Below are 23,686 nucleotides of genomic sequence, written 5' to 3'. Positions count from 1 at the left end.
GGATCTCTGCTTGGAGCTCCTGCTGAGCTCTTCTGTATAATAGGAGGACCATGAAGCTGGAAACCAGAGCACGCTGGCTGTTTTCAGTCATCATTATTATGGATTTGAAGCAGTCTTTCAGAACCTGGAATTTAAACAAAAATAATTACCCCATTTTTCTCCCAGTTTGGAGTGCTCAATCATGTTTATCATCAGTTCCTTCTGCTACAATGCCCACTTGCTGGAAGAGCACAGAGTAGCATGTGCGCTAATCTGGAGCATGTGATGTAAGATGCTGCTTCTTACGGTACGACAGTTCGCAAGGCTTGCACAGACATAAGCTGTAGGAAGACACTCAGGCACAGCTGAACAGGTGGGCCTCTAGGTGCCTTGACTGACCAGCGGGCTCTGCTGAGATACTGCCATTCTGGTTGAGTTCAGCCCTCCCGTACCTGGGTAAGGCTCGTGCCAGCTGTCTGTCACCCTGTAGGGCTGCTTTCCACAGTCGACACTGATATGGTCCAGAGTTGGTGCCAGACCATGGAGCCTATCCATGCACGAGAACAGTGCCTTAATGAGCTGAGCCACCCAGCAACTCCACAACCTGGAAACTTGGCTGTGAAATGTACTATTGCATTTGGGTGTATGTATTGGACCTGTTGATCTCCTGGTGCATAATGAGGCGGTGGAAGGTTCAGATGGAAATGCAGTTATGGTCGCTCCAATTAGTATGACACAATTGTGGTCACTCCCTTCAGTCGTGCACAGTTATGGTTGCGCCCTTCAGTAATGCAGTAGTAATGTTGAATCCCTTCTGAAATACGGTTATAGCTACTGTAGACCTGTCTTCTAATGCATAGACTTGCTGATCTGCCAGAGTGGTCTTCTCCAATAAGTGTCACTGCATGATTCTGATTGCTGTCTGATCTGTATGACAGATTTTTTATTTATTAGATAAGTCTCTCAGCATAGAGGCTGCATTCAGCCAAATCAGACCTGAACCTGGGTCAAATGTCTGTCACTCGGTCTGTTTAAAAACATCTCACTGGCCTGTATTCGCAGCTCATCTGACTTTCTGCTTGTTGTAGAGGGGTTTATTGGTGTCTTTTAGGCCCCATTTACATTTATGTGGCATTTTATTAATTTCTTGACAAAACCAATGCTTATTGCTCTGGGTGATTATGATCTAAATGCAAGAAATTGGTTAACTAATTTGAATTACATGTCTAAGTTGTTTGGTTCAGGTATTGAATCTGAATTTGAACACTCTAGCGTGTGTTGTTTTCTCTCATTAGATTTACTGACAGTAACATCCCAGAATAATGAATGGCCATGTGTAACTGTGTACAGTTAACTTGTAGTTGGAACTGTGCATAATTGGCTGTAGTGTTAATGTGTAGTTGGAGCAGTGTGTAACTGGATGTAGAGTTAGTGTGTAATTGGAGTAGTGCGTAACTGGCTGCAGTGTTAGTGTGTAGTTGGAGCAGTACATAATTGGCTGTAGAGTTAGTGTGTAGTTGGAGCAGTGCGTAACTGGCTGTAGTGTTAGTGTGTAGGTTGTTTTTATTATTCTTTTTGCATAGTCAAACAATTTCATAAACTGTTGTTTGTGATTGAGCTGTATGTTTTAATTTGATTAAGTGAACTAAATAAAAATACACACTGAGCCTATGAGAAGATGCTATGAAGCTCTTCCTTCACTAGGCCTGGGATGGTTCTGCTGGTATTACATATTCTTCTGCCTTAATCCCCATGTATTACCCTCTCTCTCCAGGTTTGCAATTGGCTGGCGTGAACTGCTGCTGAGGACAAGCTGTGTGATTGGATACTCTGGACCAGAACACAGCCTTCCTTTGTCTGCTGGGGGGGTGAGAGGTCGTGAGGTTATAGCCCAGGGGGCCGGTGGGCTTGCTCTCCTGATGAGGTACAGCCTAGGTCTGTGAGACCTGGGGGCTGCTCAAGGTAAGGACTGACAGGCACATATGCACACGTATGCGAGTTTAGGCCCAATATGTGCAGTTAATCCTCTGTAACCACAATTTCTGCTTCATAAGTACTTGGATAACCAACCTTCAGTAAAGTTTCATGAAAAACATTTGTCTGTATGAAGCTGTATTCACCGCAGAGAGTATTCACCATTGTAGAATGGCTTATCGCAGGGGTCAGAACCCAGTCCCGAAGGGCTACCGTGTCTGTTGTTTTTTTAATTTATTTTTTTAAGAACTAGTGGTGAAAGTTTTTTTTATTGGCTAAGGAATTACTCGAAATGTTCACAATGTGCACTAGGTGTCAATTGGCTGCTCAATTGATTGAAAGGAAATTCATATAAAAAAATCAGGCCAGGGAGTTTGTTCCAGTGGCTGTTTTAACAGATTTCAGGCAAGACTGTGGAATTATGAGGCACCTGTTGTGTTGTGGCGATGTTCTGCCTCATGTTTAGCCAAGGATTATGTTCAGCCAAAATCTCTTCAGTAAATATCCAACACTATGAATGGGAAATGTGTAAAGCGTAAGAAAAATTACTTGTACAAAGAAAATGAGAGTGGGAGGTGACTGTTTATGTCCTGTATTTGATCCATGAAGGAAAGAGGACACTGAAGGGGCATAATTCATGTTGATGCAGAGCTGAGAGTTTTATTTTTACTCTGTGAAGTTAAAATGTTTTACTCTGCCTCAGATTTCAGTTTATTTAACCTCATGTTCAAATTGTGGTCCACTATTCAGAAATCCCACAAAAGGTAGCAAAGTCTAAGGGCGGCTGGCTGTGTTGTTTCGATGGAGCTGAAGCATATAGACACACATTTATAAGTGGTTTTGTGCCGTGACATTGCAGCTAATGTGGAGTTAGTGGTGTTTGAATTAGGACAGTCATCCTAGCCTGGATTTAGATTTTGGGTGTTACTGGGAAACATCTGAGATTCTGCAAGCGTACTACATCCCAAACATTAGTTTGAGTCATTGTCATGACAGTGGGAGCTCTTTATACAGTAGTTGTCACCTTCGATGCAACACGTTGTCAACTGAAAGAAGGTGATTGAATTATGAAAAGGAAGGTGGAATACAGACCAGCTAATGAGACAGAATTATTGTAATATTGGTACCAAATAGGTCACCAAGTCACGTGCTGGACCTGAAGAAGGCATTCGTAGAAATGATTCATTTGTTTGGTAACTTTATTTGTCTTTAATGCTTTCGTGATTGTGAGTATCTATGGAATGCATCAGTTGCATGAAAGTGCCGGCCTTCAAGTTTATTTGACTTGGGTTTCATAAAGAACATCATTATTATAGTATTAAATTAAATAGTTTTTTTACTAGGAAATTCATTGTAATCGTGCAGCTGTTTTCAGTGTGTATGCATGTGCATCTAATTTAGTTTTTAAGGGAATTGAACATGATTAAACATGATTTGTAAAGTGCAGTTGTGTCAACTCCTGTATGAGTGGGTGAAGAAGAGATGGTCTGTAACCTTTGCAAAGGGTTTAGAGGTTGATTTTTCATCAATGAGCTGCAGAGATGAAATGTTGTTCTTAATTGGTTAACCCTTTTTAAATAGAATGGAAATTGATTATTAGTTTATGAAATACAACATGTCTTACTCTTGTGATAAACAACCTGATAAGTCCAAAAACATATTGGTACCTTAAAATAGTGTTTGTCAATTTGTGCTTGTGGAATGTGTATTTCAGTGTGTGTCCGTGTGTGCTTGCATGTGCAGTATGTGTTGTGTGAGCATAGCCTTAAAGTACAAATGTGCTCTCTGTTTGTGGTGTGCACTGTGTGTGTGCATTTGTGTCAGAAAACTGGGCAGAAGGACAGGTGGTGTTTGATGCACCCACCCCTTCCTCTGCATTTATATGTAATGTGGAGCACAACCTGAGCAGATGGAGAGAGGGGTGGAGCCTGGGCAGAGAGAATGATTTGGGACCAAGGCAGGCAGACTGAGTAGTAAGGCAGGACCATGACAGGCAGGTTGACCAAAGGGGTGGATTCAGGGCAGACGGACAGGAAGAGAGGGGAGGAGCTCATAGCGTTTTATCACTAGCCATATTCCGCTGTGGACCATTCAGCATGGCAGTTTACATTTTCATTGAATTCCTGAAGGTGTGCTTGATGCTGCTTTTATTCCTGCTTCAGAGGTCCACTGCTACACTCTGACGCTCTTACATGCCATCTGTTACTGCAGCGAGTACTGCTTTCAAGATATCAGGGTTAGTATGTATGTATGGCACTTGTTCAAGCTGGCCTTGAAACCGATGGATATGATAATTGTGTCTCTGCATCATTTTATGAACATACTCCATGTCCTTGTCTCATCATTGTAGCTCACAAGGTCATATAGCTATTTAAGTTAACATATTTTATTTACTATCCCTATACTGAGGGACTGTGGTCAGTGCTGCTCAGAGAACCTTGTTGGTAGACTCATCATCTTCCGGAGTATATATAAACCAAAGTAATGTCGGTGTGTATGCAATAGCGAAACAAACAACTATTATATTTTCTCTGGATAATTGCCAAGTAAACAATGGACATAGCATCAATGGTTCTCTTAGTTGGCATGTTTTTTGGATTTTGTTCGCTGGACCTTCGCCATGATAAGGATTCTGTGATGCATGCCATCTGTGGATTTCCAATATGCATAGAATCTCAGGACCCCCCCCCCCCCCCAAGCCTGTCTTCTGGTTGAGGTCACTGTTTTGACCATGAGTGGCAAACGGTTGTTTTCTGGTAAATATCAGCTCATTGATTGACTAGCTTGCCATGTGGTAATGATGTATAGCTTGTCATGTGGTAATGATGTATTATCTCAAAAGTTGCTTACTGTAGTTTTCCACTGTATTTTAATGTAGATGAAAGAGAAAAGTGCTGAGTTGAAACCCGTTGGGTGGTGGAGTCGTCTCGGGAGTGCCTATTTCATCATTCTCGCAGAATCTGTATGCATACCTCAGCTGCATAGTCTCAGACCTCATTAAAGATTGGCTTTGGAGTTCATATTTTCACACGATTGCCAGTCAAGTTAAAGGAATGAGTCTTATCGGTATCCCCTTGCCCGCTGAATGGGCTCTGACAGCAGGCTGGAGTGAACCTTGTGGTAGGAAAAGTGATGGCAACATGAACGAACCCAAGACAGTTTCCAGACTTTTCCAGTTTTGGGTTTGTATTTCTCCTTTTCTGTTCCATGGATTCTGATGGTACTGAAGTCCCATTTGTTCAAAGTTTGAATTGATGCCAGTCAGAAATGACTGCCTGAAGTGACATACTGCTAGACCTCAGGAGTCGCGGAGGCTTTTGTTGAATATAGGCAGTTATTGGCTCCGACTCCATAGTAAAGGTCGTAGGCGTATGCAGTGTGCTTCATAAATCTACAGCCTGACCGACGAAACTGCCTTCTGATTCTGGAATATCTTGCGTCAATAAATTATTTTGTTTGAGTCATTGTGGTCATCGCTGGTCACTGGATGTCAGCGGGTCTTTGCCTTCTTTGGTCTTTGGGTTTTGTACCTGTCTCTTATCCAGGGACTTTGAGATGAAATTAAAAATTATTTAAATGTCAAAATTAATTTAAATGTAAATAGTTTGAAAATTGAACTTGTTGATCTCTCTGAACTTACGTATGTCTAACTCACAGAAGCTTTTTTTTGTTAGATGATGGTTAGGGTTAGGCCTGCTTTACTCCGTAGATATCAGTCTTATTTGAATTTAGACAGAGATTCAAATTTTCTCCTGCCCCGAGTGGCCAAATGACTCTTGCATGCCTCAGGTTTTAGTGAAATTTTCCTTTTTGTAGTAGAAATCCACTCAACACTCAAGTAACAAGGACTCAAGAGCCAGGCCTAATTGTGTAACAAGCTGTGAAAGAGTGCAGGTGTACACTTGCTATTTTCATACAGTACATCCTGGAGGACAGGACTGTAGAGAGAAGAGGGCAGTAATGACCGGTTTTAAATGGCTCTGTGTTATTGACCCAGTTCCCCTTGCAGTGGTACGATGTGGCCTGATTGTGCGACGCACAGATGAGAGCTGTGTGCCTCTGTCACAGTAGCTGTGCCCCAGAGTAATGAAGCTTTTCACTCAGACTAATTCTACATTGACCGTCTTCAGATGGAGGTTGTTAAAATGCAGGTAACTGCAGCATGAAGTGACGAGGGGTCTCCTTCAGAGGGTTACTTGCCTTGGGGAAACCTGTGGATACATTAAGACCATTTATCCTCCATTCCACTCTGCAAGGTGGCAGAAAGTGGCCATTTGGCCGTGTTGGGGGCAGTGTTTGCTGCAGGCCTGCTGTAGAGAACCCCACTAGCAGTTTTCCGGAATGGCCTCAGCCGTTAAGGTGGGTGGAATTGAGTGCTCGGTTAGTACGTCTGATTGGAGCGCGTACCAAGTAAAATGGCAGTTTCTGCAAATTGTTGTGACAGAACATGTTGATTAATTGAGTAGATTTTCCTGTGCGTGAAGTGTGCTCATGCATAGGCAAATGCCTGTGTGGCTCAGCTCAGGGTTTTGGTGTATGTTTGCTCTACCAGGTTGAGGCAGTAATGTGTTCAGTCTGATTTCACAATCATTAAACATTTGTGCAGAAAAATTAAATGCTTCTTCCTGTCGTGTACAGCAGTAGGTGAACATGTGTAGTGTGTTCTCTTACCTGTAATGAAGAGTTTTTCTGTATTTAGAAAATGTGTGACCATGTACCTCATATAGAAATAGAGATTTAGCCGTATGTTCAGGCTCTCACCTGTCCCTGCCTGATCGCCACTCCTCATCTGGGCCCAGTTACTGTCCCTCTCTTTTTGTCTGTTTTTTAGCCATTTTTCCTCCTCCTTCTCCTTCGAATGGGCCCTGGCTACATGTTTCTGAGGTGCTGAAACCCAGTGGCAGAGTAATGCGACTTCCTGCTTGTACCAGATTCTGCGTGTTTGAGGGCCACGGCCATGCCAAATGTGAACGTGTGCAGTGAGGGCGAGGGATGGGGGGGTTGGGCCTCGGGTTATTAATTGTGTGGTGAGTGAAGTACTCGCCTCGTTGACGTTTTGAGTTGTGTTTGAAGGTGCAGTTAATTGGTAAGTGTAGTTTGGACTGTAGCTGTGACTGCAGAATGACCAGGCTTAACACCACCCAGCTGATGGTCGATCAGGTCAGATGAGTGACAGGTTCCTTTTCTGTACGAGGGGAAACCTGACTTGCAGGAATATGCAGTGTTCACTTAAACAGAGTTGTCCAGGCTGCAGTTAAACCACAGGCAGATTAGTTCAGTGGAAACCAAATTACTGTAGCAACAGGGAAAATGCAACAGTGGTCCAGCAGAGCAGACCTGTTTCCATAGGAATAGAGGTTTGGGACTGGTTGTGATCTGCTGTAACACAGAGCGAACCGGTCCAGGTCCAGCTGACTCCAGCTCCAGTCTCTCTGTTTGGGGCTGGGATCCCTGGAGTCGGCAAGCGGCAGAGAAATGGATCCTAATACAGATGTGATATTATTCAGATGATCCACTGGAAAGAGAGAAAAACAGTAGGGAAGGAAGAGAAGAGCCCGTCAGAGGTGGGGAGCTATAAGATGGAGAAATTCTTTTCTTATTTGTAACTATTTTGAGCCAAAGCTGAAGTGCGTAAACCCCAGTTTACGTCTGGACCAGCTGTGGTGAAGAAGAAGCCTAAATCCAGAATGAAAATGCTTATCGTGGCACACTTCCACGTGGCACACTTATGCTTCAGGCCAGACCTATGGCTCAAAACACTAACTGCCACGTGGTTAAATAAAATATCACTTTGGAGAATGAGTGTGCAAGTTTTCATTCTGTATTTATTGATGTGGAATTTTCTCACAACGTGCACTACGACCTTCTCAAGAATGTATGTATTTCCTCACAGTGGGGAATCACTGAGCAACCACACCACTGACATCAGGTGACAAAATGAAATATAGCAGCATTACAATTGAGGGCTCTATGCAAAATAAACTCCCAACACACACTGGTAACTAGATGTGAAGTGCTGTAGATTGAGAGATGACCCACAATTCACATGATCTTCTGGGCAGTAATAGGTGTTCAAGTCTGACCGTAGACAAGTAGATCATCTCCCCAGGTGAAAGGTGAGTCTATGCTGAGTATTTAGGAAGGGGAGCCTTCCCTCCCCTCAGAGCAGCATGTCTGGTTGTGTGTATCAGTCCCAGCATGCTTTCTGACAGTGCCACTATGTACAGTGGCTGTGCTGACCCCATGTCACTGAGGTTAGGGCTGTATGGAGCACTAAGCGCTAACACTGAGTTTAGGGCTGTTTGGAGCGCTAAGTGCCAACTGAATTCGGTGAATGTGTAAAATTCAGATTTTGAAACGTCCTGCGTTGCAATTAGTGGGCTAGCACGACCACGAAGCAGGAACCCCAAATGCCCCCAGACCAGCCATAGTAGAGCCAGTAGGTCCTCAGAAATGTGAAAATGTCCTTCATTGCACAAAAATGTATATTTTTAAAAGCACACTATTACTAAGGGGAGAGCTAGTCAAAAATACAAATGTCAAGTTTTTGGATTTGCATAAAATATGTACATGGAATATGCAGCATTGCAACCTGTGTCCCATGCAAATTGTTCCTGAATCTCTTCCTCTAGGAGATACTGCAGGCTGGCCTTACTGCCAGCTGCAGATTTCTACTGGCATAAGGGGTGGTGACTGATGTGGGCTGGAGTAAGAGGAGATGTGAGTCTGTTTGTGATGTGTTTCTCTGTTCCCCGCCAGGTTTCGGAGTTTCATTCGTCCGTCCCGTTACAGTGCAGAGACAGGGATGGCGACAGCTATATCGTGACACAGAGGGACATGGTAAGTGCTGAAAGGAACTGGCTGCAAATAGTCCCATGTCAGCCCATTGTGAGAGTAACTTTGAGTCCTGTGGAGTGTTTCAGTATATTTCTCAGACCCCTTTGGTATGAATATAGCCTAAGTCTCAACCCCTGGAGTCCCAACCACGAACCTGCCCAGGCTTCTGTGTTCACTTCAGAAATACAGCAGCAACAGCTTAAAAAACCAGGCCTTCTGTTGGTGAGAGCAGTAAACAATGGGGATGGTTTTTGACAATGCAGAACAGTTGAAACATTCAGGGTAAATATTTGAAATGACTGACATTCAGGAGGAGAAGGAGCTCATGTTAAAGTATGTTGAAAGTATTCAGTAGGAATCGTTAGGGGAAAAAGCAAGGGCCCAACATCAGAGATTATTTTCATGATTTTGTGTTCCTGCATGCTCATGCGATGTTTACAATATGGTGCGGTCCTAAGCTGTGGGACCATTGGTTTTCACATTTGTTTGCATTTATTTTGTAAGACAGAAATATGAATTGTGATCATTTGAGAATGGCCTAGAATAGGTGGAGTTCCAGTGTCGGAGAGTGGGAGGTGGTGGTGGCTGGTCCTAAGTAGTTCTGAGTTTAAAGGGGGCTGGAGAATTGTCCGTAAGGTAGCGGAGGTTTCTGGGTAAGATAGAGCCAGTGACTAGAGAATTGTGGGTAAGGCATAAACATTTAGAATGAACAATACAAGTGGCTTTGTTTGCTTGCATTTTTTGCATTAATTTTTTTTGTTATTTCAGCAAGATAAATACATATTTAGGGCTGACTGAATTATATTGATGGAGAAACAAAAATTATTTTTGGTCCAGAGATGAAGTACACTATGAAGTAAATGATCATAAAACAACAAACAACTTTAGGGGTGTGATATTGATTATGAAGTTAATAAAAACCTGTCCATTTTATATGGAGTTTTCTGTGCTGTACTTGAGTGAGGTCATTTTGAGGTGTGCCTGAGTAATGTAAACATATATATTTTTAAATATTTCATATTACTGACTCATAAGGATAGCTGCTGGGAATGTGTCCTTGTGGTAGGGGCGGCTATAGTGTGCACGAGTGGCTCAGGTCTCCTGTTATGGCCTTACAGTAAAACTAAACTCTGTATAGAGTAGCACTTTCTTCCCTCCTCCCTTCTATCGCTAACATTTGCCTGGTCCGACAGGTTTACAGGTGAAATATGACTATAAATAAATCTGCTGTTTGTACTCAATATTTGCCATTGCATTGGAGCTGGTGTTTGAGTACCTTTTAGAGTGTCGCCTGTCACCTGTACTGTGAAGATCTGTGATGCTTTTTCTGTAGGTGCAGCATCTCTTGTTGGGTGGTGAGTTCAGTTGCGCATCTTTGTTTTAATTCTGTGGGATTTGTCTGTGTGTTTGTGAGGGTGTGAGAATTCGTAACACTTCATCCGCATGGGGCTTTGCCCTGTCGAACGATCTTAGAATACAGGGAAGATTATCTTTTCTTTACTGTATATTCAAAAGGCATTTAGTTTGGACTTCTTGCCAATGCTCTTGTCTGGATGTAGGGTTAGCATTAGCATATTGGTCTGTGCTGTATGTAGTATTAGCCTGAGGGTGGTGGTCTGTGTTGGGGGCTAGCATTAGGATAATGTGGTCGGGGTTAGCTTTAATACAGGCTCATTTTCAAATGGGAACCCCACCCTCGGCTAGTTTCTGATTACTTTCAGAACTGTAGGATCATTCTTTGGCACTTGTGTTCGCTCACGGTTTGGGCAGTGACTGTCAATTGCTGTCAATGTAGCCACTTAGCTTGGTTCTCACAAAAGCTATTCATAAGTTTGATTTACCAAATGGTGGCCCATGGTTTGCTGTTTGAAATCTAATTTGCAATGAAATTGGTCAAAAGTGGATTTGGTAATCTGTCCTTTGTTATCAGTCACAGAAGATCAAGTGAAGTGTTTGAATGCAAAAGGACAATACGACAGTCATTGCAAAGATATTGATTGGAAAATTGGAGCAGTACCACATCATGGACCGTTGTGGCAAATGAGCAACAATTTGAGCTCTTTTATTTTTTTACACAGTGGTCTAATATTTAGAATAACCGTTTCAGTTTTCTGAACTTACTGCTTTTGTAATAGGCCTAAACCTTAAATCAATGTTGCTGCAATTTTACTGAAACATTATCCATGTCATATTTCCTTTAGTGAACATACCAGCTATTTTCTTGCATGAAGTTGTGGCTGTTTTCAGGTATAGATTGTGTTGTTGGGTTCCTGTGTATGAAATGGCATTGTATGATACCTCTATTTCTACAATCTGCATGACATTTTGGCTTAATAAATGTTACATTAGTGCAGCTCAGCCCCCAATTGATTTGTTTTCTCAGTGGCAATGTTCTAAGTCAGACTACTGGTGTACCTGCTCTGAATTTACTGCCCCCCAATTGTGATTCATCGTATTACATTGTTGACAAGCAATCAGCTTTGCTTCTCCCTGCAGTTCAGGAGTTTGTGCTTCAAACACATTGTCACAGGGTTTATATCCATTAGAACGTAGAAAAGTCTGGTCAGTGAGGCTGGTGTTAGAGGCTTATGCTCTGTGCTTGGGGTTAGTTGTGTATAGTGTGTGTGTGTCTGTGTGTGAGAGACAGGTTGTTACACTGACTCATTCCCTGGCATCCACATTCAGACACAGCTGCCATTACCATGGTAACTATCCTTATGCGTTGTTGTCAGCGAGGCTGGATGGTGAGATAAAATGTCAAATTTCTTTATCTCTCACTCTCTCGCATCCTGGATGAAGGTCATATCACAGCTAAAACTTATTAGTGGCTTGTTCAGGGGTAATTAATTTTAAATGAATAGTACCTGTTCACACTCTTTCTCACTCCTCTATACCTGTTGAGAAGCTCAAACAGAGCATTGTCTTAATTTATGAGCTTAAGCAGTTTCATTTTTCTGGATCTTATTCTGGCTACATCCATGCCAGGCGTTGTGCCTATGGGGAAATGCGGTTGCTAGGTAGTTTGCTACTAATTTATAGCTAGCTAGCTAGCAGCCTGTTTGCGTCTTGCTGTAGTAACCTAATTAGCTACTGATCAAGCTTTTAAAAAAATATTTTTGCCAAAATATTTAGTTTGTAGCACAATGGCTTTGAGATACTATCACTTCCTACAGCTGATTTTTCTCTCTGACAATTCCCATCTGGAAAATACTGCTTTTCTGAACACCGTAGTCCCCTTCACGGTCGCTTGACTTTTTCATGTTATCCTGATCACATCCCTGATACATACATTTTGTCCTATTTTATAAAGGGCCTATTTACATTACCTAGCCAAGCTGCGTGCTGTGTTCAATTCAAACAATTCTGTGCTGTTCTTTTACCACAAAAGGAAGTAGCTAAACCATTCAAGTACACCACTTTATTTGGAGCAAAATAATCAACAGCTGTTTCACAAACATTCTGGAATGAACTTTTTATGTCATACCCTGCGATCAGCCAGTCAGACAGTTTGATTGTCCTTGAGTCTTGGCCGGTGTCAAGAAATTCACTTGCGATCCATTCTCTGTCGTGTGCTAGTTAGCTGGACAGCTAAAGTGCTTTGCTAGTTCACAAACACCCCAGTTAGTTTGAGATGACGTAGCACACTCACGATCAATGAAGTACAATCCAAGCCAATGACCTAGCAAACTGTCCCATGTACTGAGACTGCTGTGTGTGTCATGGTTTATTTGCGTTGGGTGAAGATTGTCCTTGTGTTTGCAGTGTGCCCGCGGGCTGTGAGCTCTGGGGAGAATGCTGGAGGTGCAGGAGGAGAGAGCAGCAGTGGCAGCACACTTCACCAGGAAAGAGCGCACGAAGAGTGAGGACGCGCCGGCCGACCGGAGCTCCCGCACCAGGGCCCCGCCCACAGCCCCGCCCAGCCACCTGACTCCACCCTCTGCCTCCTTGGGATCTCCCTCAATGCATTCCAGCAATCCCAAAGTGAGAAACTCACCGTCGGAAAACTCTCAGAGGTTAGTCTTTTACTGCCGGACATAATGCAGCCAATCAAACCCTGCATTTCAAAGTGTGAGACAAAAAAAAATGTGATGCCAAGCATGTTGGTTGTGAAGACCTCTGTACTTTTGTGTGTGTCAGTGTAAAGGTGCATGTGTGATTTTTGTATTCATACTTGTGTTTGGTAACTTCTGCTGTTGACAGGAGGATTTTGAGTGTACATGGGCTATGTTCATTTTTAGGGTCTTTCAATAAAGTGCCTTCTCATATTATTTTCTCTTTCCACTCTGACAGCAGCCCAAAATCCAAGCAGGAGGCTATGGTGCGGTCACCCCCTGTGATGTCCCCTTCCAGTGCTGCCCAGATGGACTCTAAACTGCCCAATCAGGGGAAGCAAGGGGGCTCTGGTAGCCAATCACAGCCTTCGCCTTGCGACTCCAAGACGCTGAGTGGTAGCCATGCCCCCAAAGGACCTCAAGCCACAGCAGGCAACCTGGCTCTAAAAAATGGGCAAGGCCTTAATTCAGCCAGTGGGGCTAAAGGCCTGAATTCAGCAACTGGGACTAAAGGCCTTAATTCAGGCAGTGGTGCTAAAGGCAAAGTCAAGAGAGAAAGGAGTACTTCTGTGGAATCCTTTGAGCCAAGGGACACAGGGACGCCTTGCAATGAGCCTGACCAGAAAGGTGAGTCACCATTCCAGAGAGTACATGCTGTAGGCCTCTGTCTACAAGCCTTCGGACTCACACTGACATTTTCATACATGCCAACCCAAACTGGCATAGCGATTATTGCAAAGGAATACAATTGCAAAGGAATGCGCGAGTGTTCCACAGCGCTAGCTTTGTGCGGAGCTCCAGAGCCATTGCTGTTTGTCACAGGGCCACATTGTCATAAGGAACTCACAGTCTTTCAGTTGGTGATTGCTGGTGTTGGTGATTACGGTTGTGGCACTAAGGTATAGTCATTTTGTGCACCGGAGGACATTATCCCATAAATTCATTTGATTGAACAAAAATTGATTCAGCTTGGTAGTGGAAGAGCCAATCATGCAGTCATTTGATGAAAATGTTTGCTCTCAGCAGAGCACAGTGCAAGTTATAGAGGATTGACGGTTAAAAGGGTGGTTGCACTCTGGGCCTGTTTGTTCCAGTGCCGGCTGTGAGTGTATTTTCTCTTGTAACTAAGGAGATGCTCAGAGGCAGCCTCCATGCATCCATATGGGGATTGCCATTGAGTTTCCAGGGAAACAGTGAAACACTACTTCTGTGCTTCCCAACCTTTTTCCTTCTGCGGCACACTCCAAATTTTACAGAATGCCATGGCACACCACTCTCAAGAACATAAAAAATAAGCACCCTGCAGCCCCCTACCCCTCGACATGCATGCTCAAACTGTGCATAAGACAGTTGGAAAGTTAAACGTTTAAACCTCCCTCTAAGGTTTTCCAAATGCTGAGAGATAAGGCCAGACAGTGAGCTGTTTGGGTGTGTACTTGACATGGGAAGTATTTTTTGAGTGTCGCCTGTCAGAGGAAACCTTGTAATTTGTCAGTAATTTGTCAGAGTTTTCTTTTAGTCTGAAATGAAATACTGAATAAAATACTCCTCGGCCATAAATGTGAAAAATCTGTGGGTGAAGCGCAGAGCTACTACATATATAGGAAGCAAAATGCAAAGATTGCACCCTGGTGTCACCCTGGTGTCGCTAATAGGCACCTGCTAACGAACGGGCCCTGCTGTTCATGGATGGGCCCCGGCTCTGTGTGACCCTTGTGTCTTTCTCTCCCAGACTCCTCCAGAGTGAAGCGGATGTGTGTTGCCGAGCGACGGCAGCCCTACAGCGGGGCGGACTGGTGCTCAGGAGGCGAGAGTGAGGAGGATGACCCGCATTTTTTCAGTAAGTGGGGAGGACACTGCTGGACACTACTGATGCCTTTTAGTTTCAGCTTCATTAGGTTTTTATTTAATTGACTGCTTTCTTGTTGGTTTTGGGTTATTTGTGGAAACTGGGAAGATTCCCCCCCCCCCCACCCCCCATAAAATATGCACAAATGTCAAACTCCAGTTAGATTGAAGTAGTAGCTGTTAGTTAAAGTGTATAACAGCCCTGGGGTACACTGCAGCAATGCTCTGGGGTATAGCAGTGCTCTCAGCGTTACTATTTTGTCTGAAAAATGAAAAATACTTCAACTGCTCCCTTTTCTGCTTGTATTGTCTATATTTTATCTGTATATTTAACAAAGCCTTCTGTGTGATATGTAATACAGTGGTGATCTGATTGTAGCATATGTGATGTAATTGTGCTATCTTTCTCCTCTCGTTGACTGTAACACTGTGTAATTGTACTTTTCCTCTCCTCGCTCAGACTGTAACTCCACCGATGTGAAGCCCCAGGGTTCTGGCTCTCTTCCTCCTTCCAGTGCTGGAATCAGCCGGTCTTCCACACCGTCCCACAATGCCGTTTCTGAACCCGCCACTAATCAGAGGCCTCCCTCAAAAATTGTTTACGTCTTCACCACAGAGATGGCCAACAAGTAGGGATGCTGATTATTCCTTTCTGTCTGTGTTCATGCCTGCTTGTTCCAGTGGTGGAGGAAGTGAATATGTTCTAGATTAGAATGAGTAGGAGTCACCAAGCTTGACCCTGGAGGCCACAGGGCCTGCTGGGTTTTTTCTTCCCATCATTCACCGCCAATCTGCTTAGAATCAAGAAACCAGCAGAATTGATTTAACTGTGTGATTATATTCTTTAATTGGTCCTGTGGACCAAGTTTTGGGATCTCGCTCTTAGTTTTTTTTTTTAAAAAAAAAAAAAAAAAAAAGGAGTTATAATTTTGTATCTTTAAAAAAATGTTTTTGCATGTTTCTTCCTGTATGCTATATGAGCTTTGAAAGTTTCTTATTCGTACTGTTGGAAGGTGGAAGCTTTTTACTGTGCATGTCATACACAGGATAGGTCTATGTCATACACTGTAGGAACACATCATTCATAATATCCATCCTTTTTGGACAGATCCATTTTTTTCACTTTTACTCTCTGAGTTTGGTGGTTTGGCTTATTGTCCCTAGGAATGCAAACAGCAGTTTTTTGCCAGGTATATATGGACTTATTTAAGTATTAATTTACAACATATGTTCAGTACAAGACCTTGAACAGCCCCAGGTAATTATTTAATCACAGTTAAAGAGAAAGGCCTGTTAAATGCTCATTCTTTTTTGAAGGGCCCTTTGAACATGGAAGATGTGTTAAAAGGAAACAAAATGCTTGACCTGCTGAGGTCTAGCATTTCAAATACACACATTTGAAACATATTTTTCCTGTTCGCCTTCTTTAACATCACAATTCATTGGCAAGTGCTTAGTGGATATTTAACTGAAATGTAAAGGAAATGTTTTTCCCCACCTTTGAAACTGCTTACAGATGTGAATTTAGTTTCAAGTTACGTTTCCTGGGGGGCGGAGTTTGGGAGGGGTGGGGGGTGGGTCACCCCAACCAAACCCTCATTCCAGCAGGACCCAATATCTTGAGGGATGCGTATGTCCAGCCCATGAGGCATAGTCTCTGCTAATTGGGTGGGAGTATGCTGCAGTACCTTGCCCTTTCTCCTCCTGCCCAGTTGGTGGCTTGCATTTGGGTGCGCAAGAGAGAACTGTCTGGTTTGTGATTCGGAGTGGCTGGGGCAACAGGCATTTCGACAGAGATAATTTGACGTGGACTCGTGGTGTGACGTTTAAGTGATTTTGTATTTCCAGCTGCTCTGTGTGCGTAATGGGAGTGAGCCCCCTGCTTTCTGAAAGCACTCGGGGACATTAATCCATCAGCCCGCTGATTGTTCTGGCAGGTTGGCAGGTGCAGCAGTTGAGCTCCTCTCTCCTGTTGGCCTGCTTTTATATCACAATAAACAGGCTCATTGCCATGGAGCAGTACCCAGTAAACTGCTCTCTGATTGGCAGTCTGACACGTCATCCGCACATCTTCTCCACACTACGTCTCCACCAAGATCACACAGTGTTCTTCCCGTTTCCTTGAGGGAATTTTCCCTTGGCACCGTCACCCTTGGCTTGTTCATGTTCATGGGGGCTGGGGCCCGTGCCTGAAGCATCTTTAAAGTGGTTTGAGGCACTGCTATTTGTTAAAATCTATACCGATATAGCCTAACTGAATTAAATTTAATTCAATTGCCTTTTAAATGGTAGATAAACTGCACAAATGTGATGTAATATTGAACAACTTACTTTCCTTTAAATTAATATTTCTTAGAATTATATATTTAGCTTTGTTCATGAGGTATATTTCTCATAGTTCTATATCAGTTGTACTGTTCTAAATACTTAACTGTCATGTTTAGTACAGTTGGTTTCGAAGAAGCCCGGTCAGTCAATTGCTCAGTCAACAGAATTATTGCAGTTAAGTTATTTGTTATTAAAAGTTGAAGTTGTAAAGATTATGGTTTCCCTTTTATAATTCAAAGTTGGTGTTATGTGCTTGAGTTGGGTAAATCTGACAAAGGTCCTGCTTTCAGTTTATTGGAGCGATAAATTAATCTCAAGTTACATCAAGACTGGTATCAAACCTGATCAAGTCTAACATGGCTTAACATTCATGAACATGGGCTTTCCTGAAACATCTTAAAATGAAAGATCTTGGCTCATTAATGTTTAGCAGTGCAGTAAGTGTATAAATGCCCCAAACAGAATGTGAAAACCAATGCTGAACACACAAAATTTAGAAAACTGCTTAATATCTGCCCGTATCTAGAAGAATTGTGACTTTTAGAATTTTATCTGCTAAAATGTTAAGCTGAGGTGTGAGGTAATATGCAAGGAAAGATTTTTAGCAACACATGCATCATATTTGCAAGAGCAATTTAAAGTGCTAAACTAGGGCAAAATTATTGTTGAAGCAATAATTCATCCAGATTTTCATAAAATGTGAAGAAGGGAGAGATGACAAAGAATACATTTTCAATTTGTATTATATTTTTTGTAATAAAAGCCAAGAAGTGGTGCAATATTTGACTTTTAATACATTATTCTGCTTGATGCTGTTTGTTTTGAGATGGATTTACATGTGCCCTTCCTGTGCTGAAAAAACATAAAATCAAACAACGTGGTACATAAAGTTTCACAACCTACTCTGGAGCAGATTAAGTCAAACTGACAGCTAAAATGTGGAGCAGCTGTTTGTGAGCTGTACATGAATCTACGTGGTGGCCAAGGATTTCTTCCAGTGTGCATGCAGCACTACCTTCATACTGTGAAGCTAGCCGTACCAAGCCAGGTCTGTGCTGGCATTAATGATACTGTAAATGATAAAAATGTAACTTGCGTTCAGTGCAGTGAGTGCATAATGCAGCTCTCCTCACTAGTCAACATCAAAGTGAGATGCCGCAAGGAATGCATTAAAACCTGTGCTTGGTTGTTTATGTGCAGCATTTAGCATCTAAGAGCTTCACGCCAACCCTGCCTCTGCGTTACCGTGGTTTTTGTCTGGGTGCAGGGCGAGCAGTGGTCTTTTTTTAAACTGTAAGGTCTGCCATTTACCCTGTAGTACAATCTCCTGCTTACTGTCATGCCAGTGTCTGATTGGTCATGTCTCCCCAGGGCAGCAGACGCGGTCCTCACTGGCCATGCCGACACCATCATCGCCTTCCATATGAAGAACATCTCCCACAGCAAGGCGGACAAACACCACCTCCCACTGGTGAGGCCGGCCTCGCTCCGAACCACACACACGTGCATGCAGAAACATGCACGTACCCAGATGCATGCACAAACACATAGTGATGTACACACAAACAACTAAACATGTGCATGCAAAAACTCATATAGGCAGACAAAAGCTCAGGCACATATGTGTATACGCACATGCATAGATAGACATAGGTAGCATGTGCACACATAAACACACATGTAGACAGATGCACGCATGCACAGTTGCATCTGCGCACATAAATGCACTTGGGAAAAGGCACAGAAACTCACATGCACACCCGCATAGACGGGCACATGTGCTCTCACATACTTACACACCACACGTACACAAAAACACACCGACACAGAGAAGCCAAGATGCATGTTTTATGTTGCCTATCTTGCCAGATGCTGTGTGATCAATGATCAGCATTTTTTTTTTTTGTAAAGCCGAGTCCATAAACATGTACTTGCGTGCCTTTATTAAATGATTGCTGTTTAACACAGCGCTCTAGGCTAACACTCCCACCATGCAGTTTTTTTTATTAATGGACCCCAAAATTAATGAGGACAATTAATGTACTCTACAGTCAAACCCACCAGATGCTGAGCACAGTGAATGCTGTAAGCAGCAGTTCTGTGTTAATTTCATTATGTAGTCCACTATTTGAGTTACTTTAAAAAGTTGCTCTGTACATTCCTATTTTGTGCTGATTTCTGTATTTGTTTAGCAAATAACCAGTTTTCTTTTTTCCTGTTTTAATTGTGTATAATACCTGTACAAATGTTATATTGCCTGTCACTTGTGATATGACGTTTTTACTCGTGTGTCCTGGTTGAGCTGCTAAGATGAATGCCCCTCTCTTCTGTTTCTTTGGCAAATCAGGTCGGACCACTGCGAGATGAACCAAAGCCGCTGCAGCAGGCAGCCACGCCCCCTCAGCAGAACCACCTGCTGGGCCCCAAAGCCCTGCCCCTTGGGCCCGCCCAACCTCAGCCTCCCTCTCAGGGGGCCAAGCTGGCCCTGGCACAGGACGGCCCCACCTCTGACAGCCCCCGGAACACCCCGCCCGAGGACACGCCCAGCGTGCCGGGACCCCATCCTGGCTTCCCCTCCCTGGAGGGTGGCTTGCCCAAGGGGGCAGACCCCAGGATGACTGCGCAGCACCACCAGCAGCTGGCCAATGAGATCATCTCCAGCATGGGGGACAACTCAGAGGGGCTGTCCCAGGAGCAGCTGGAGCACCGGGAGCGCTCCCTGCAGACGCTGCGGGACATCCAGCGCATGCTCTTCCCTGACGACAAGGACGCAGCCCCACCCCTGGCCCCACCCCCCAACCCTGGCATGATGGAGGGCCCCAAGAAGCCTGACCAGGGGCCCCTGCAGGCCATGATGGCCCAGTCCCAGAGCCTGGGCAAGCCGGGCCCCGGCTCCCGGCCAGAAGGGCCCCCCTTCGGCCCCCCTGGCCCCAGGGACATGCCCTTCTCCCCGGACGAGCTGGGGTCCCTGCCGCCTGGGCCGGGGGTGGAGCCCGGAGATCACATGAGCCCTGAGCAAATAGCCTGGCTGAAGCTGCAGCAGGAGTTCTACGAGGAGAAGAAGAGGAAGCAGGAGCAGCTTCAGCACCGGCCCCTGCCTGACATGATGCTGCACCAGCACGGGCCCCGGGGCCTCATGCGTGGCCCCCCTCCCCCTTACCAAATGAACCCTGGCGAGGTCTGGGGCCCTGGGGGACCCGAACCCTTTCCCGAGCAGATGAACATGGGCCCCCGGGGCATGCACCCTCCTCATCACATGCAGAGGATGCCAGGGTTCCCCATGATGAACCCCGACATGGACGCAGGCCCCAACCCCATGTCCCGGCCAGGCTTGCCCTGGCCAGATGACATGCCCAAGATGGGTGACGGGCGGGGTTTTCCCCCAGGGCAGGTATTTGGAGGCCCTGGGGGGCGGGGGGAAAGGTTCCTGAATCCGCAGGCTGTGCAGGAAGCCATGTTCCAGCAGGGAATGGGCGAGAAACAGCCTATGGGCATCCCTCCTGGCATGGCCATGGAGATGAACAGGATGATGGGAAACCAAAGAGGTGTGGACCCGCGCATGGTGGCGGGGGATGGCCCCATCAGCCCCTCCCGCATGGAGCTTGTGAAGGGGCTGGTGCGGGACTTGGGGCCCGAGTTTGTCATGGGCCCTGGGAACATGAAGGACATGCACCTTGGCATCAACGTGGGGCCCGGCCAGCCCATGATGGGCAGCAAGCTGCGGGAACGGCCCATGAGTCCCGAGGAGATGATAAAGATGAGGCAGGGAGGGGGGCCCCTGCCTGCAAACATGGGACCCCAGCAGAAGATGCTGCAGGGGCCCCCATTCCCTGACCAGCCCCAGCCAGGGGACTTCAACATGGGGCCAAACAGACAGTTCCAGGGCATTCTGCATGGGCCCCTGGGGCCAGGGAACATGAGGGGCCCCCGGGGCGAGCAGCCCTTCGGTCCCGAGCAAAGAACTAACATGGGGGGCAGTGGCCGGCTGAGCCACCTGCAGCCTCTGCCTCCCAACCAGCCCCCAGGCAACCCCGGCCTCAGTGCGGGGCCCCCCCCGGCCCAGCGCGGCCCGGGGCGCAAGCCCTCGGACCTGAGCGGGCAGGCTGGTCCTGTGAACCCGCTCAAGTCCCCCTCGCTGCGCCAGTCACCCATGCTGGGGTCCCCTGGAAACCTCAAGTCCCCTCAGACACCGTCCCAGCTGGCAGGCATGCTCACCGGGCCCCCTGTCCCCCCCGCTCCTCCGGCCGCCTCCATCAAGTCGCCACCCATGATGGGCTCAGCCGGCGCCTCCCCCGTCCACCTGAAATCTCCCTCTCTCCCTGCCCCTTCCCCTGGCTGGTCCTCTTCTCCCAAACCGCCCATGCAGAGCCCTGGCATCCCTCAGAACAGCAAGCCCCCCCACAGCATGACCTCGCCCAACATGATGGCCAACATGGAGCAAGGTACCAGCCGTCATCCACCCAGCCTGTCCCCCATGGTTACATGGTTAACTTAATTACCTTATCTTTCCTCAGAGTCTAAGCTAATCTTTAACATGCTTGTCATTGACTAATCACTTGAAAATCTCAAGGTGGGGTTAGCTCATCACAGATTCGCCAACAGTTTGAGGTATGTGGGTGTTTTGAGCTTTTCCTGGATGAAAAAGGGTTCTATTAACCAGAGGAACAGGGTGGATGCTTTTGAGGAGCTACGTTACCAGCTCACCTGGATATTTTATACTTTATATTGAATGTAAGCACAGAGCTTCCTTATGCCATGGTGGATCAGTTTGTAGCTAATTCAGTCCGTTTTCATTCAGGACTTTTATTTAAAATACTGGGAATTGTGTCAATATTAGTATTTCAGATGGAGGTGCTGTTGGAAGAGAAAATGTAACAAACACACTAACAAAGAGAAACTATTTGATAAATGTATGGATGTTGGATGGTGCAGACACACATTAGCAGTGCCCCCATTTGTATGCTATCACAGCGCAGTCTGAGCTCCCTCCTCGTTCCCTTTTTTCTCATTTATTGATTGTTTTTCATGCACATTTTTCCATCCTTGAGAGATGGTACATCAAGCTATTCTTTATCCATATAAATGTGTCCATACAAATCTTTTCTGGTTGGGTTCGGCTCTGATTTTGCTGTAGTAGGGCAATGGCGCCTCCATGTGATTATATAGTCATTTCATCATCTAAAGGCAACCCCACGAAATACATGTGTATAAGGAATATGGATGAAGACTGTCATACTGAATACTCCTGCAGCTGTATGCTTCCATGCAGTGCCCTTTATAAACATGATCAAAACATTTTTTCCCCAAACTGTCACAGATATTCACACTCAGTTTCAGTACTTCAGTACCAAGGTTTGTGGATATTACGGAGGATTTTTGAGCATTCCTCCAGAAAGAAAAAGATTCTCCTGCCCTCTTCAATTCAAACCACAAATATTTCTTTAGTTTTGGGTTTGGAGATTGCGATGGCCTTTGCAAAAGCAATTTTGTGGCTAGCTAACAGTATGTGGTTGCTTTTGAGGTATGCTAGGGGTCATTGTGTTTTTGAATGATTTGCAGTTTGAGCTTCCTGACAGGAAACCAGGTTTTTGGCAAAAAAGTCTTGGTACTTGCTGGAGTTCATGATTCCATTGACTTAAACAAGAGGCCCTGAACAGATAGAACATTGGAAAAACTCCACCGTAATTCATTGTAGGTATGATGCTCTTTGCAAATGAAGTTCGTGGCTCCTGTTTACAATGGCACCGCTAGAGTGCATGGCTAAAAAGCTACATTTTGGTTTCCTCTGACCGTAATTCCTGGTACAAATCTACGTTCTGTGAGGTTGACTTTGAAAGAGCTACAGATTTATAAGAAAAAAGCAATGTACATGAGCCAGAAGTTGCAGGCTGTTAGAGCAGCGGAACTTTTAACTACCAGGTTTGTATCTTCAGTAATGTTTACTCTTTCCTTGAAGGCCAGAAAACTTTCCAGTGGATTGTGTAGCACTTCCTGATTTTCAGTCATTTAAGCTGTAGATTTACTAAGCAGACAAGAAACTCTACACTGTTTAGTCCCTCGGCTCTAATAGGGCTTCATGGAAGGCTGTAGTGTTCCTGTTTGTTATGCTAGACCTGTTCGATAAAATGTTGAGGTTCTAGTAATTATATTTGAAGATGCCTCATTATCCACTGGGCTCTCCAGGTTTCTGAATGTGTGAAGTTCCAGTAAATTGGATGCCTCAGTTGAGTAAACTTTCTCCTCCCTCTCTCCAGGTGGTAATGGGCCTCCTCCAGCTCCCCCTTCTAACTCCTCTAGCCAGCCTGGCTCCATCAATCTTCCAGGAAGTCTTCCATCTGGCAGCCCATACAACCTCCCACCTGAGCCCACGCTATCCCAGAACCCCCTCTCCATCATGATGTCCCGTATGTCCAAGTTTGCCATGCCCAGCTCCACGCCCCTCTACCATGATGCCATCAAGACTGTAGCCAGTTCTGACGATGACTCTCCACCCGCTCGCTCCCCGAACCTTCCAAATAACAGCATGCCTGGTAGGAAGGGCGCATGTGCAAACACACATACACACGCACACAGACTTCCCCATAAATAATTGCATGCCTGGTGCGAATACGAACACTCAAACTTATGTACATTTATACTATGAAGCAAACGCACACAGATGTGAACAA

General features: G+C 45.0%; 1 protein-coding gene across 11 annotated transcripts in view; it reads left to right on the top strand.

Moving 5' to 3' along the window:
• Positions 1-23,686, top strand: part of LOC135241391 (B-cell CLL/lymphoma 9 protein-like) — a 58,645-nt gene that overhangs the window by 33,120 nt on the left and 1,839 nt on the right. For all 11 annotated transcript variants that reach the window (XM_064311722.1, XM_064311719.1, XM_064311724.1 and 8 more), the window contains 9 exons: positions 1,754-1,941; positions 8,713-8,793; positions 12,553-12,803; positions 13,081-13,469; positions 14,575-14,682; positions 15,151-15,319; positions 18,390-18,489; positions 19,366-21,460; positions 23,273-23,548. In XM_064311722.1, coding sequence (XP_064167792.1) covers positions 12,583-12,803; positions 13,081-13,469; positions 14,575-14,682; positions 15,151-15,319; positions 18,390-18,489; positions 19,366-21,460; positions 23,273-23,548 — 3,358 coding nt within the window. In that variant the 5' untranslated portion in view covers positions 1,754-1,941; positions 8,713-8,793; positions 12,553-12,582. The remainder of the gene's footprint in view (positions 1-1,753; positions 1,942-8,712; positions 8,794-12,552; positions 12,804-13,080; positions 13,470-14,574; positions 14,683-15,150; positions 15,320-18,389; positions 18,490-19,365; positions 21,461-23,272; positions 23,549-23,686) is intronic.

Source organism: Anguilla rostrata, chromosome 15 (assembly GCF_018555375.3).
Source record: "Anguilla rostrata isolate EN2019 chromosome 15, ASM1855537v3, whole genome shotgun sequence".
Lineage (NCBI taxonomy): Eukaryota > Metazoa > Chordata > Actinopteri > Anguilliformes > Anguillidae > Anguilla > Anguilla rostrata.
The sequence above is the reverse complement of the archived record's forward strand: the minus strand, read 5'-3'. Positions and strand labels throughout refer to the sequence as shown.